The sequence below is a fragment of the Alligator sinensis genome, unplaced genomic scaffold (genome assembly GCF_000455745.1).
Source record: "Alligator sinensis unplaced genomic scaffold, ASM45574v1 scaffold12_1, whole genome shotgun sequence".
Taxonomy (NCBI): Eukaryota; Metazoa; Chordata; order Crocodylia; family Alligatoridae; genus Alligator; species Alligator sinensis.
This window is the reverse complement of record NW_005841973.1, coordinates 2,526,208-2,537,103: the sequence shown is the minus strand read 5'-3', so window position 1 is coordinate 2,537,103 and position 10,896 is coordinate 2,526,208. Positions and strand designations below refer to the sequence as shown.

At 59.4% G+C, this 10,896-nt stretch overlaps 3 protein-coding genes across 6 annotated transcripts in view; 2 read left to right on the top strand and 1 right to left on the bottom strand.

Moving 5' to 3' along the window:
• The first annotated feature begins 6 nt into the window (after window positions 1-6).
• Window positions 7-9,922, top strand: LOC106722034. Its single transcript, XM_025200665.1, has 2 exons — window positions 7-1,705; window positions 9,700-9,922. The coding sequence occupies exon 1, from the start codon at window positions 61-63 to the stop codon at window positions 1,084-1,086; it is 1,026 nt and encodes a 341-aa protein (XP_025056450.1). The 5' UTR covers window positions 7-60; the 3' UTR covers window positions 1,087-1,705; window positions 9,700-9,922.
• On the bottom strand, window positions 1,702-9,705 carry PRADC1 (protease associated domain containing 1). 4 transcript variants are annotated; one of them, XM_006020902.3, is made up of 5 exons: window positions 9,489-9,705; window positions 7,403-7,503; window positions 5,447-5,556; window positions 4,711-4,878; window positions 1,702-4,158 (listed from the first exon to the last, which is right to left on the bottom strand). In XM_006020902.3, exons 1-5 carry the CDS (start codon window positions 9,583-9,585, stop codon window positions 4,038-4,040), a joined length of 597 nt encoding a protein of 198 aa, XP_006020964.2. In that variant the 5' UTR covers window positions 9,586-9,705; the 3' UTR covers window positions 1,702-4,037. The 4 variants fall into 4 exon arrangements, with proteins under 4 accessions (XP_006020964.2, XP_025056454.1, XP_025056453.1 ...); XM_025200669.1 differs by having other exon boundaries at window positions 7,403-8,316; window positions 9,389-9,586; XM_025200668.1 differs by having other exon boundaries at window positions 7,403-8,316; window positions 9,489-9,578.
• Window positions 9,923-10,115: 193 nt separating the features above from the next.
• Window positions 10,116-10,896, top strand: part of CCT7 (chaperonin containing TCP1 subunit 7) — a 17,780-nt gene continuing 16,999 nt past the window's right edge. Inside the window, exon 1 of the mRNA XM_006020901.3 lies at window positions 10,116-10,245. Coding sequence (XP_006020963.1) covers window positions 10,240-10,245 — 6 coding nt within the window. The 5' untranslated portion in view covers window positions 10,116-10,239. The remainder of the gene's footprint in view (window positions 10,246-10,896) is intronic.

Here is a 10,896-nt window from a genome sequence, read left to right as displayed (position 1 = left end):
TTTAGGATCTGAGCCCAGGCTCCTGCTAAGGGGATCTTGTTACCAGGACTTTGGCCTGCTATGGAGGTGCCCTTGGCTGCCTGTCCCTGCTACACTTCTCCAATTACTCCCTGTGAGCCCTTGGTCTGCAGGGGAGAGAAGGTCTCGCTTTGTGGGGGGGCCGATGCCCCTTTAGCTGCCTGGTCCTGCAGCAGCCGGGGCAGGGATTCAGGATACAATGTGGATCCAGCCTCCCACGTGCAAGCCCACAACTGCTGTTCAGCTCTCGGGAGCAGGCGGCTCAAGGGGTCTCAGAGTTGGGACAGAGCAGTGTGGTTTTGCAAGGGCGAAGCCCGGCCTGCTAAGGTCGGGGTCACCTACAGCCTGACCCCACCCTCCAGCCTTACTCCCTGCCGGTGGCTTCCTGCGCTGCCAAGGCTTTTCCTTTCGGTGCCGTCGTTCTCCCCTATGCGTGCTCCGTGCGGCTGTAAGTCGGCTCGCCCCCCTCTGCTCTCTCATCCCTGGCTGGCAGTGCCTCGCTGTACGGACCGGCTCTGTACACATGCCCACATAGCGAGACCCCTCCCTGGCCTGTGTGCTGCCCCCGTGATGCGTGTCGTGAAGCTGCTGTCTGCGGCGTTGTCCCTTTGTGTAGTGTCCATGTACCCAGGATGCATGATTAGAGAGAGACTCATTGTGCACCGGCGGCAGACTAAGCCCGTGGATGCGTGGATGGGCTGCACCACGTATGCTCTCATTAGCTTCTGGGCACCGTGGCGTCGTTTGATCTGTCTTGGTTTGTGGCATGCAAGATGTGGGGTGCTCCCTGGCCATGTCACTCGTACTCCGGTGAGATGGCCCAGCAGCGTGCTAGCACCACCCCGCCTGTCTTCCTGCGGTGCCCATCTGTCCTCAATAAAGCGAGATGAACAACGGCTCCCCGGGCCTGCTGCCTTGTTGCAATGTAAGGAAGGGAGCTTGGGAGGATGGCGGGGGCCGTGTGTGGGCTGGAGAGGCGGCAGTAGAGGTAATGAAGTGCTCAAGGTGATGGGGGTTTTCTCTTTGCTGCCCAAAACAGTGCAGGCAGGAGCGAATGAGGGGCCCTGAGCCAGCCTGGGTTTACAACTCGACTCCTGGTCTCTCCCAGGGCATATCCAAACCCAGTGCAAGGCTGCCAGTGACTGAGTCATTTCGGCAGCCCTGCAGGCCGGTCACAAGGATGTCGGCGGGGGCTAAACACCAGGTACCACCACTGCCTCCCCTGCTAGTGCCCCATGCCCCCAAGTGACCAGCTTCAGGGGTCAAGAGCTGGGCTCAGCACTAAATTCACTCCACTGGCTCCAACCCTTGCTCCTCAGATTGTATCCTACATCTGTTTGCTCCCAGGATGAGAGGAAAGGATGGAGGGGGGGATATTTTTAGAGCTCACCATACAAATATGCTCTGAGAGGGGAGGTTGAGCCAGCTGGATGCTGCTTCCCTTGTTTTTTCACCCACAAATCTGATGCTGAGTGGTGGATGGCTTTTTTCCCTATAGGACACTGATGCTCTGTGGGAGAAGTCTCATAGAGCCTGCCCGGATGCTCCTTGGAGCTCCCTGACCCATACGTGCTCATGCACGGGAGCAGAGAGGACCCTAAAGGGGCTGGAGGTGGGGACCCCTCCCAGCTCACAAGTCCCCCACACTAGCGCTGATATGTGCCAAGGAGATGGAGATGCCAGGCAGGTGAGACTGCACAGCTAGAACCTTTAATACGTTCATTAGAAAAGAGGTTTCTGGTACAAACGATGCAGAACAAATGCCCCGGCAACCTCGGCTTGGCACGAGAGGCAGACGCTAGTTGGTCGCTGATGCCTCTGAGCAGGGGGGCGTCCTGGGGATGGCTCTTGGTCCTTGTGGAGGGGAATTCCTGCTCCCCCAGATCCCAGTCCCTTGGCCCTGCTGCTGCTCTGGGAGTTGCAGAGCGCAGGTCAGGCTCTCGGCCCCTTCCCCACCCCGCACTGCCTGGTGACAGGATGCTGCGTGCAAAGTCCAGGCAGCACGACCTTGCAGCAGCATTCAGGAGACAGACGGGCCTCTGGTCCCCAGAGCTGTGCAATACCTGGGTCAGGTCCCAGCAGAGGAGGGGTGGGCACCAAGGACCCCTTTCTCCCCCATGCTTGCTTCCAGCCTCCCCATGCTAGGGGGTGCATCATCCCCCTTGTATCTCACCCCAGACTGGGGTCTGGGAGCCGAAGGGAAAAGGGGCCATAGGCAGGGAATAGGCTCAGGTCTTCCCGTCTTTTCCCGCATCCACCCTCCCAGCCTGGCACAGTGCTCTGCAAAGTCCTTTCCATGCAACCTCCAGCCTTGGAGGCTTCCTTGGGGGTTCAAATTATTGCTGGGCCCAAACCAGGACCCTGGATCAGAACAACCTCAACATGGGAGCAAGGAGGCAGCAGCAAAGGGCATCAAAATCCCCCCCATCCCAGCTCCAAAATTCACTGTCCAGTCAAGCCACTGCCAGAGATGCTTCCCCGGGACAGTGGCTCTAGCCCCAGGTATGGAAACCGGCGTTGGGAGCCAGGAGCCCACAAACCGCCGTAAGGACCGGGGAGCACCAGGCCCTTCAATGAAACATGCCAAGGGCTCCCTGCCCTCCATCACCTCGGCCCACACTGAGGAGCCAGGGTCCAGCGAGGCCATTGCAGGGTCGGCTGTGCAGTCTCACCAGAGCTCAGAGGCCGCGTGTTTGAACAGAGGTGGTGGGAGCGTGCCGTGTAGGTGCCACCCCTCTCGCCAGCCACGGCCGAGCAGCAAATCTCACCCAGGTGGGATGCAAGAAACAGGGTGGAGGGTGAAGGCTCCTGTTGGAGACGAGCTGGCTTGGCTGCTTCTGGTCTGGAAAACCCTGCTCAGTCCTGGGAAAGGGACCCTTTGGCTTATCCAGTGCAGCTTCGGATAATGTCACAGCCATTCAGAGGCTCACGGATGGGGACAGACCAAGCTGAGGATGTCCACAGTGCAGGAGAGGAGCGGGACTGTGACAAGGGCACAGAAGCGATGGTGTGTCCCGCCAAGGAGATGAAGCCAGAGCTCCTTTAATGAGTGATAGAGCCGTCAGCCACAGAGGCTGGAAGCTCCTGGACCTGCAGGATACAGGGAGCCCCTGGGACAGGACTGGTGCAGAAGTGAGCAGCGTGCCTAAAGCTCAGCCTGCTGCGGAGGGGAGGCCAAGTCCTGGGCTGAAAAGGATCCAGAGGACAGAAGCAGTGGGTGCAGGGCATCAGGGGGCAGGGCTGGGCATGCAAAGCAGCTTGCAGGGTGGTCCGATGCTCCTCTGTGCACCCTGGAGGGGTCTGGACCGCACCGTGTCCATCTCTTCCAGCTTCATGGAGGTTAGGTGTAAGCAGGGGCATTTCCATGGCATCAGTGGGCTTGCAAAGGGGGTAAACCTAGCCCCTGTGACCCTCCCCAGGCCCTTGGTGCTGTCTTACCTCAACCGGCAGGCGCTCTGGTCCTTTGATGCAAATCCAGTTCTGGGCAAGCCGCTCACCTAAGCTTGCTGGGAGCACTTTGCACTAAGACGTGGTGCAGCGAGAGCTCTCCCCTCGGGGGACAAACCCCATGCAGGACTGCGTCCTCGCTGCCCCAGCCCCTCCACATCGACTCAGCTCGCCGGCTGGATCCTCCAGGCCAGGAGGAGGATAAACCACAGCCCTTCTGGTGCCTCCTGGCAGCATGGGGCAATGCTGACGTGAGTCACGGGGCTTGGTGTCTGCAGCACCCGTTTGCAATGCTATGGTTCATGGCAGCAGCGATGTGAGCTTTGGCAGCCCTGATGCCGCAGTCTGGGCCAGTTGCCCCCTAACTGAGAAAACACCCCCAAAATGCATCTGGCATTGGGGCAGTGAGTGATCCAGGTCCCGCTGCACCTCCAAAGTGCTGGAATTTAGTTGGATGCAAGCTGCAGCCGAAGGCACCAGGCTGATAAGTCCCAAGGAAGCCCCCTATGCGCAGGGAGCTCACGGTGGGATGGGGTCCCTGCACCCACGACCTCAGGATCCATCACAACGTGCTACCAGAAGGTCCAGGGCGGCTGCATCATTTCATACGTGGGGATGCTGGAGACATTAACGGGGATGGAGATGATGGCCCAGGGCAAGCCGTGCTGCTCCAAGGAGCGCCGGATCATGTACCTAGGGAGACAGAGCTGTCACGGAGATGCCCACGAACGGTGGGAGTCAGCAAAGCGGGGGGCTCGGAGCTGGATGTGCCCTGGGACTGGCCAGAAGAGGCAGGTCCAGAGCAAACCACCCCTGGACTGCACTGAGGTCTGGTCTGGGCAGGAGCCCAGCAGCTTTCTTGACCCTAGAGAGGGGGGAAATCACTCAGCCCTTCCATAGAGAGACTTCCCTGGCAATTAGGGCTGGGCTCATCATTGGGAGGGCGCAGACTGCAATGCAGAAGGCCACTGGGAGACCCGCCATAGCGACTGAATTAATCCAGGCAGCAAGGGCTGACCACAGGGCAGCTGATGTGTGCTCCCCAGCTCTAGCTAAGTCCTCCAAGGTCCCAGACCGGGGTCTATAGGCTGTAATCTCTGCTATGACCAGGTCTGCAGACAAACAGAGGACTCCTGTCTCCATTGCCTGGGTTATCTACTGGGTGTGGGGGTGGCAAGACTGGCTGCAGGGGGGCACAGCCCTGTCCCCATGCTGCGAGGAGGGGAAGGAGACACGGGCACCCACCCGTCCCTGCCGAGCAGGAAGAGAGCGGGGATGTCGGCGGTGCGCCGGGTGCTATCCTGGATCATCTCGACGTAGAAGCTGTCGTTGTCGTAGGCGTTGTCGGCGATGATCACCGCCCGCCCACCGTGCTCCTGGACCACCCGTGTCTTTGACAGGAATGAGCAGCCCCTGCAACGAGAAATACCCCCACCCCACACACACACAACCCCGGTGATGTCAGAGCCCGTCCTCACCTTGCAAGAGCTGGGCTAGGAGCCTACCCCCACCCTGGAGGGCTCTGGGAGTGGGGGTTTGGTGGCAGGACCAGGGAGGGACTGGCAAGCCTGACTTCTTGGCAGGGCAAAAGGCTACCCCCCCGGCTGCTACGACGGCAAGGCAGCCATGTGCAACTGAGTTCACCGAGGGCGGCTTTCAGCGCGAGTCCAGGGGCAGGCTCCAACGCCTCTCTGGAGCCACGGCCTTTGCCGCCTACCGCTGCAGCCCCCAAGCTATCAGATTCAGCACGCTCCTTCCAGAATAGCAGCGTCCACATGCTTTGACCGCAGCCTCCACACGCCGTGACACCCGCCCGCGCGCTCCCTGCAACCCAGCCTTGGCTGGCTGAGCACAGCAAGGATGCCCGTGTCCAGCTGTCTCTGCACGCAAGAGCCCCGAGATGCAGCACATTTCCTTGCGCAACCCGCTCGCCGGACTACTGCCACGATCACACTGTAAATACCCCCCTGCCCGGTCTTACCCCCGTTCCACCAGGGCGATCTGGTCCTGGATGAAGACGCCATTGCTGAGCTCCCCGCAGGCTTCAGGGGGGTCGGCCGGCACCAGGTGGATCTGCTCGTACCTCGTGTTCTGGGAGGAAATGCCCCGTGCCAGGAGAGAGGGCAGAGGTAGAGGGTTTCTGCTGGGGGGGCTGCAGCTGGAAGATGCCCCACTCCTCCCCCGAAAAAGCCTGGTGTAAGACCAGGGAGCAGCCCATGCTGGCCTCGGGGAGATGCATAGCTAACAGGTCTCCAGCATCCACATTAAGTCCCTGCAGGCAAGACAGGTGTTTCACGGGCCTCTCCTGGCTCCCCCGGCTGCAGCCTGCAGCCAGCCACACACTCGCTGATCTGCACACTGGGAGGAAACTGGTATTGTGCCCAAATGGGGAAACTGAGGCAAGGAGCAGTCCCATGGCAATCAGCAGAGAAGGGGATGGGCTCCCAGGCCAGGGCCCTCACACCCTCTCCTGGCTGCCCAGGGACAGTCTCAGGGGCTCCCTGCTGCATCCTCTTCCTGCAGGCATTTTGAAGCAGGGGGTGTTTGTGCATGCAAGCCCAGGCTCACGCACGCGCCTGCTCCCTGGGAATGCATTCGCACATTAGCACTAGGGTGACTTCGATCACTTTTGTAGGCCAATGCATTACACCGGCGCCAAGAGTAGTAATAACCTCCTTGCACTGAGCAAGCCGCTATCCTGGGATTGAAGCAGACACACAGCAGCTAAACTGGGTTAACTTATATCAGAGTAGCTCTAGCCCTAATTGTCCCTGGGGGGAAGTCTGGACTGCAGGCCAGGTCAGCACACCAGTGCAGGGCTACAGGTTGGTACCTCCTTTCCACAGCAGTGCAAGGGTGTGTGTGTGCAAATCCACTTTGCATTGGTGCTAAGGAGCACAGAAGGTGCAAAGCAATTGTGAACAGGCCCTAAGCCCTATCTAACCTGTTCTTGAACCTAGAAAGAAGCACTTTTCTCCCATTCCAACCAGGATGTCCTGCTCGTGGTTGAGAAATGGCAGCAGGTGGCTGCATCCCATTGTTCTGCTCTTGACAGAGATCCAGAAATGCCGGGGCAGCAGCTGAGTCCTCGCCTGGCAGCCAGAAACTCAGGACCCAGCAAAGCAAACATTGGTTATTAACTCCGGAGTTTTTTATCCCTGCCTTTGCTGCGTGGACTCAGGCAAGTCCCCGTGTCTGCCTCAGTTTCCCCTTTCCATCAAGTGGGACAAATATACTTGCAAGGACTGTTGGGATGCTTGTACGTTTAATGTTTACGAGGCATTTGGTGGGGAAACTGCCAAGCAGCATGTGGAAAGGACTGACAGCCGCTCTCTGGAGGTTGCTATAAGTCAGCCAAATCCATCAGCAATGCCAGAGAGGGGAGACGCTTGCACAAAGACCTTCCCGTCGCTTCTGTGCCAAGATGACACTAAACGGACAGGCCACCAGCTCCAAGCTAGACTCTTCCTCTCTCAAAGCTCTCCCAAGGGATAGTGCATGGGAAATAAGTTCATTGCCCACTGCTCCCACCCTGCCCTGCTTTACCCCACCCTGTTTCTTACACCGTGATCTGCTTTTAGGACCACACGCCAAGAGCAGGCAGCGAAGTTCAGGGTTTTGGTGCATCTCAGACTGGGTGTGAACGGTGGCTTCTCTGAGACCTGGGAAGCAGGTCACAGAGATCCTGGAGCAGCTGCACCTAAATCCCTCACTGCATCCTGTATACACAATGCAAACTGGTCTCTGACCCCTCTAATAGCGGTGGACATCCAAGGCTGCTGCACTCATAGCCAAAATACAGCCTTCTCCTAAGGGAAGCAGGCAGGAGACCCGATCTCCACCTACAACAGGACAGAGGTTCAGATCCCCTGATGCTGTTAGCAAAAGCAAACCCAGAAACAGGAGATGCAATAACCAACTGATCGTTAAGACTTACAAAAACGCCTCCAAAATCCTTGGCCGGAGTGGCTGTGAAAATGTAGCGGATGTCTCCAGGACTCAGCACTTGGAAATATAAGTATTCGTGGATGCGTAAACCTGCAGGGTCATAAAGAAAAAGGGAGGAGGATGGAAAAGCACCTTTGGGAAGGAAGATTTCAAACCCGTTGTTGTTGTTGTCTGTCTGTAAAATAACTCTTCCCAGCAGAGCTGGGGAAGCGACAGTGGGGAAGATACAATCCTCCATTTCTACAGCGCGTTTCACCCAGTGGGATGCCGGAGAAGACATACATGACATACATATACAGGGTGACATGCCGGAGGAGACATACATGATATACATATGCAGGGTGAAATGCTGGAGAAGAAGTACATGGTATATATACAGGGTGACATGCCGGAGATCTACATGACATATATGTATATGTCTACAAGGTGACATGCTGGAGGAGCCATACATGGTATATCTACAGGGTGAAGTCCACCTGCCGCTGAGATGCAGCCAGGTCTGGGGTGGAACGTGGTAGAGGTTTAACGCGCAGCAGGCAGAGAAGGGCACGGCGTGCAACCGAAGCAACCAGGGGACACAACAGAAACGACGCTAGGTGGAATTTGACCAGGACACCTGGGCAAACAGCTCGATCCCTGGCTCCTTTTCAAGGCTATCTGAGGATCTCATGCAAGCCCAGCTCTGTGCCACGCTGAGCCATGGGGGTATGATAAGCCCCATCGAGTTCCCTGTCCAGAACGGTGCCAAGTCCATGCAAGCAAACATCCAAGAGGTGTCACGCTGCTTCCAAACCATCAAGCCCGGTCACAAATAGCCCCTGCGAGGAGGCAGGTGAAGAGCCAGGCGTGGGCACCGCACGAGGCCGCTAGCAGGCGTCTGGCCATGCAAAGAAACCCAGCGCCCTGCACGGGAAGAAGCAGGTCAGGCATGAATGCACCAGCTGCGTTGCAAGCACGAGGCTCCTGACATGCCGCCACTGAAGTGCTCTAATTAATATCTGCACGTTCCCTGCCTCCAGGACTATTTTGGGAGCCAGGCGCGCTGGCAGCGAGGGGTCTGTTGATGAGAGGTGGGTGGAAAGCTCCAGGCTGCGCTGGCAGCCGTGCAGAGCCTGGCAGAGAGATCCCACCGCTCGTGGGAATCTCCCACCGCCCCGGCCCGGGCAGGGGTCTTTCAGACATCAGGATGCGGCCTCTACCTCCGGGCGGAAAGGAGGTTTCACGTGAGTGGCTCTGAAGCCCTAAGAAAGCCCAGAGGCCCCCTGAGAGCAGCAGCAGGGGTCTGTTGCACCCGCGCCGTCCAACCCTGAGTGTGTCGCACACTCCAGCCGTGTCGCACAGGGCCGCCCATAGGGGGTCAGCCCAGCTCTCCCATGCCCCAGGGGGATGTGGGGCACCCATTCACTGTGCTAGCCTCAGTCTTCCCTTCTGCAATATGGGAAGACCTGGCACAGGGAAAGCGGTGGGGGGGCACAGCAGCCAGCGTCCTGCTTTTCGGACACGGTCAATGGATGCTCAAGAGGTCCACGACCCTGGTAGAGAGAAAAGCAACCCCCCCCCACCCCCCTTTGCAATGCACATGTCTGCTCATGGGGTGAAATCCCTTCCTGACCCCAAGCGGACTTGGCACAGCTCAATCCCCACCCCCAGCCGGCACCCAATGCCCCCAAGGAGGGCTTCAATACCCCCTGCCACCTGCAGCACAAAGCAGAAACCCCCAGGCCTGCATCCCTCCCCGCCCAGGAGCTGTCCTAGCACCGTGCCTCAGTTTCCCCAACTCTAAAATGGGTCAAGGGGGCGCCTCCCCCGCCTCTCCCGGGACATCCCAGCGCGTGGCTTCATAGCTGCCAGCACCCCGCACCTCCCGGGACGGAGATCAGCTGCATCCCCCCCACCCCAGGCTAGGGGGACCCCCGGGGCAATTAAAATCTGGGGTGCCCGGGATGCCTGGGGAAGGGAGGGGAGTATTTTGCACCTCCCCCTTCATGCCAGGAGGCGCTTGGGCTTCAGATGGCAAAAGGCAGGGCACTGCGCCGTGCCGCCGGTTGCGGGTCTCGAACCCGCGGCCCACTCACCGTGCGCCAGCGGCGCGGCGCAGAGGTAGAGCACAGCGAACAGCAGCATGGCTGGGCTGCAGCCTCCCCGGCCGGGCCGCCCGCCCCCGTCGCTCATTGGTGCAGCGGCGCGCCCGCCCCGCCGCCCATTGGCTGCGACGCCGGGCCGTCAAACCCCAGCTGGGAGGGGGCGGAGAGGAGGTTCTGAGCTACCGCGCTGTTTCTATTATAGGCGCGGCTAAAAACCAAATGAAGGTTCCAATTCGGAGTGACGCCAGTTAATTTCCCGGGAGGCTGCAGTGACAGCGGCTTATTGCCCTTCTGCCCCCCTGAGGCAGGCCGAAAAGCACTGCTTCATAGGCGGAGAGGAGAAGCGAAATCTGGTGGCCCCATCCATTAGGTCCAAACAATGTGGTTTCTTCTTGCACGCGTCTGGAACCCCCGTGGTGGGGGCGGGTCGTCGCGCGTGGGGCTCACAGGCCAGCAGTCACTCCCTGGAAGGACTCTGCTCAGCTCCGGCCACGCCGCCCGCTTGCCAAATAGTGAGCTATCACGACTCCGTAGGCAACCTGCCCTGCCAAAATCTGAGCCATAATGACACCCCTCGCCTCTCTATGGTCAAAGGCAGGCAAGCAGCACGGCCGCTCTGGTTTCCGGTCATAGAGCTGGCAAGGGAGCACTACTTCCGGCGCGGGAAGCTTCTGGGCGCGCGCTGCATTGTGGGAACTGCCACCACTTCTACCATAGGAGCCGCCGCAGACGCTCCGCCAAGATGATGGTGAGTTCATCCGCCGCCATCCGCGCCATTGGCGCTCCCCTCCGTCCGGGAACGGCTCCCCCGGGGCCCGCGGGCTCCGCGCCCCCAGACCCGGCCGGTATTTGTGGGGGGGTTGCGGAGCGGGTCCCCGCCATGGGGGCTATCGTGGGGGGAGCGGAGGACTAGCTCTCCCAGCAGGCACTGCGCGGCCAGGCCCATTCGCGGGGCGTGAGGTGGGCGCGCTGCATACTGGGACTTGTAGTCCACGTGGGAGGGAAAGGCGTGGGGCCTGGTGAGGGTCGAGGCAGAGCAGTGCATGCTGGGAGCTGAAGTCTCTGCACCCCTCTGGCAGGGGAGGGGTCAGAGTCAGGGGAGGCCCCCCCGACCTGTCCTTGCCCCCCACCAGCCCCAGAGGCAGCCCCCAAATGGGGCAGGGGGTTGGGATTGCAAAGGGACCACGGAGCTTGTGTGCCATGAGATTGTTTTCAGCACCGGGGTTTTTGGCTGATTTGGCCTCGGCTAGAAATCGTATTAAAAAACCAAAATAAACATAGTAGTCCTAGAAAGGAGCAGCCGTGACTGCGTGTTAGGAAGCTGCCCTTCTGCTGGGGGCTGTCCTGGCCGGCGAAGGCAAGGCCGTCTCCTGATATGTTCTGGATATACTGTGTTTAC

Bases quoted from the DNA above. Each gene is read 5' to 3' on its own strand.
- LOC106722034 (XM_025200665.1), top strand. From the start codon at position 61: ATGGAGGTGCCCTTGGCTGCCTGTCCCTGCTACACTTCTCCAATTACT.
- PRADC1 (XM_025200666.1), bottom strand. From the start codon at position 7,864: ATGTATGGCTCCTCCAGCATGTCACCTTGTAGACATATACATATATGT. The intron at 5,557-7,402 runs GTAAGTCTTAAC...ATTTCCTCCCAG, and splicing joins AGGATTTTGGAGGCGTTTTT to AACACGAGGTACGAGCAGAT. The intron at 4,879-5,446 runs GTAAGACCGGGC...TTCTCGTTGCAG, and splicing joins ATCGCCCTGGTGGAACGGGG to GGGCTGCTCATTCCTGTCAA.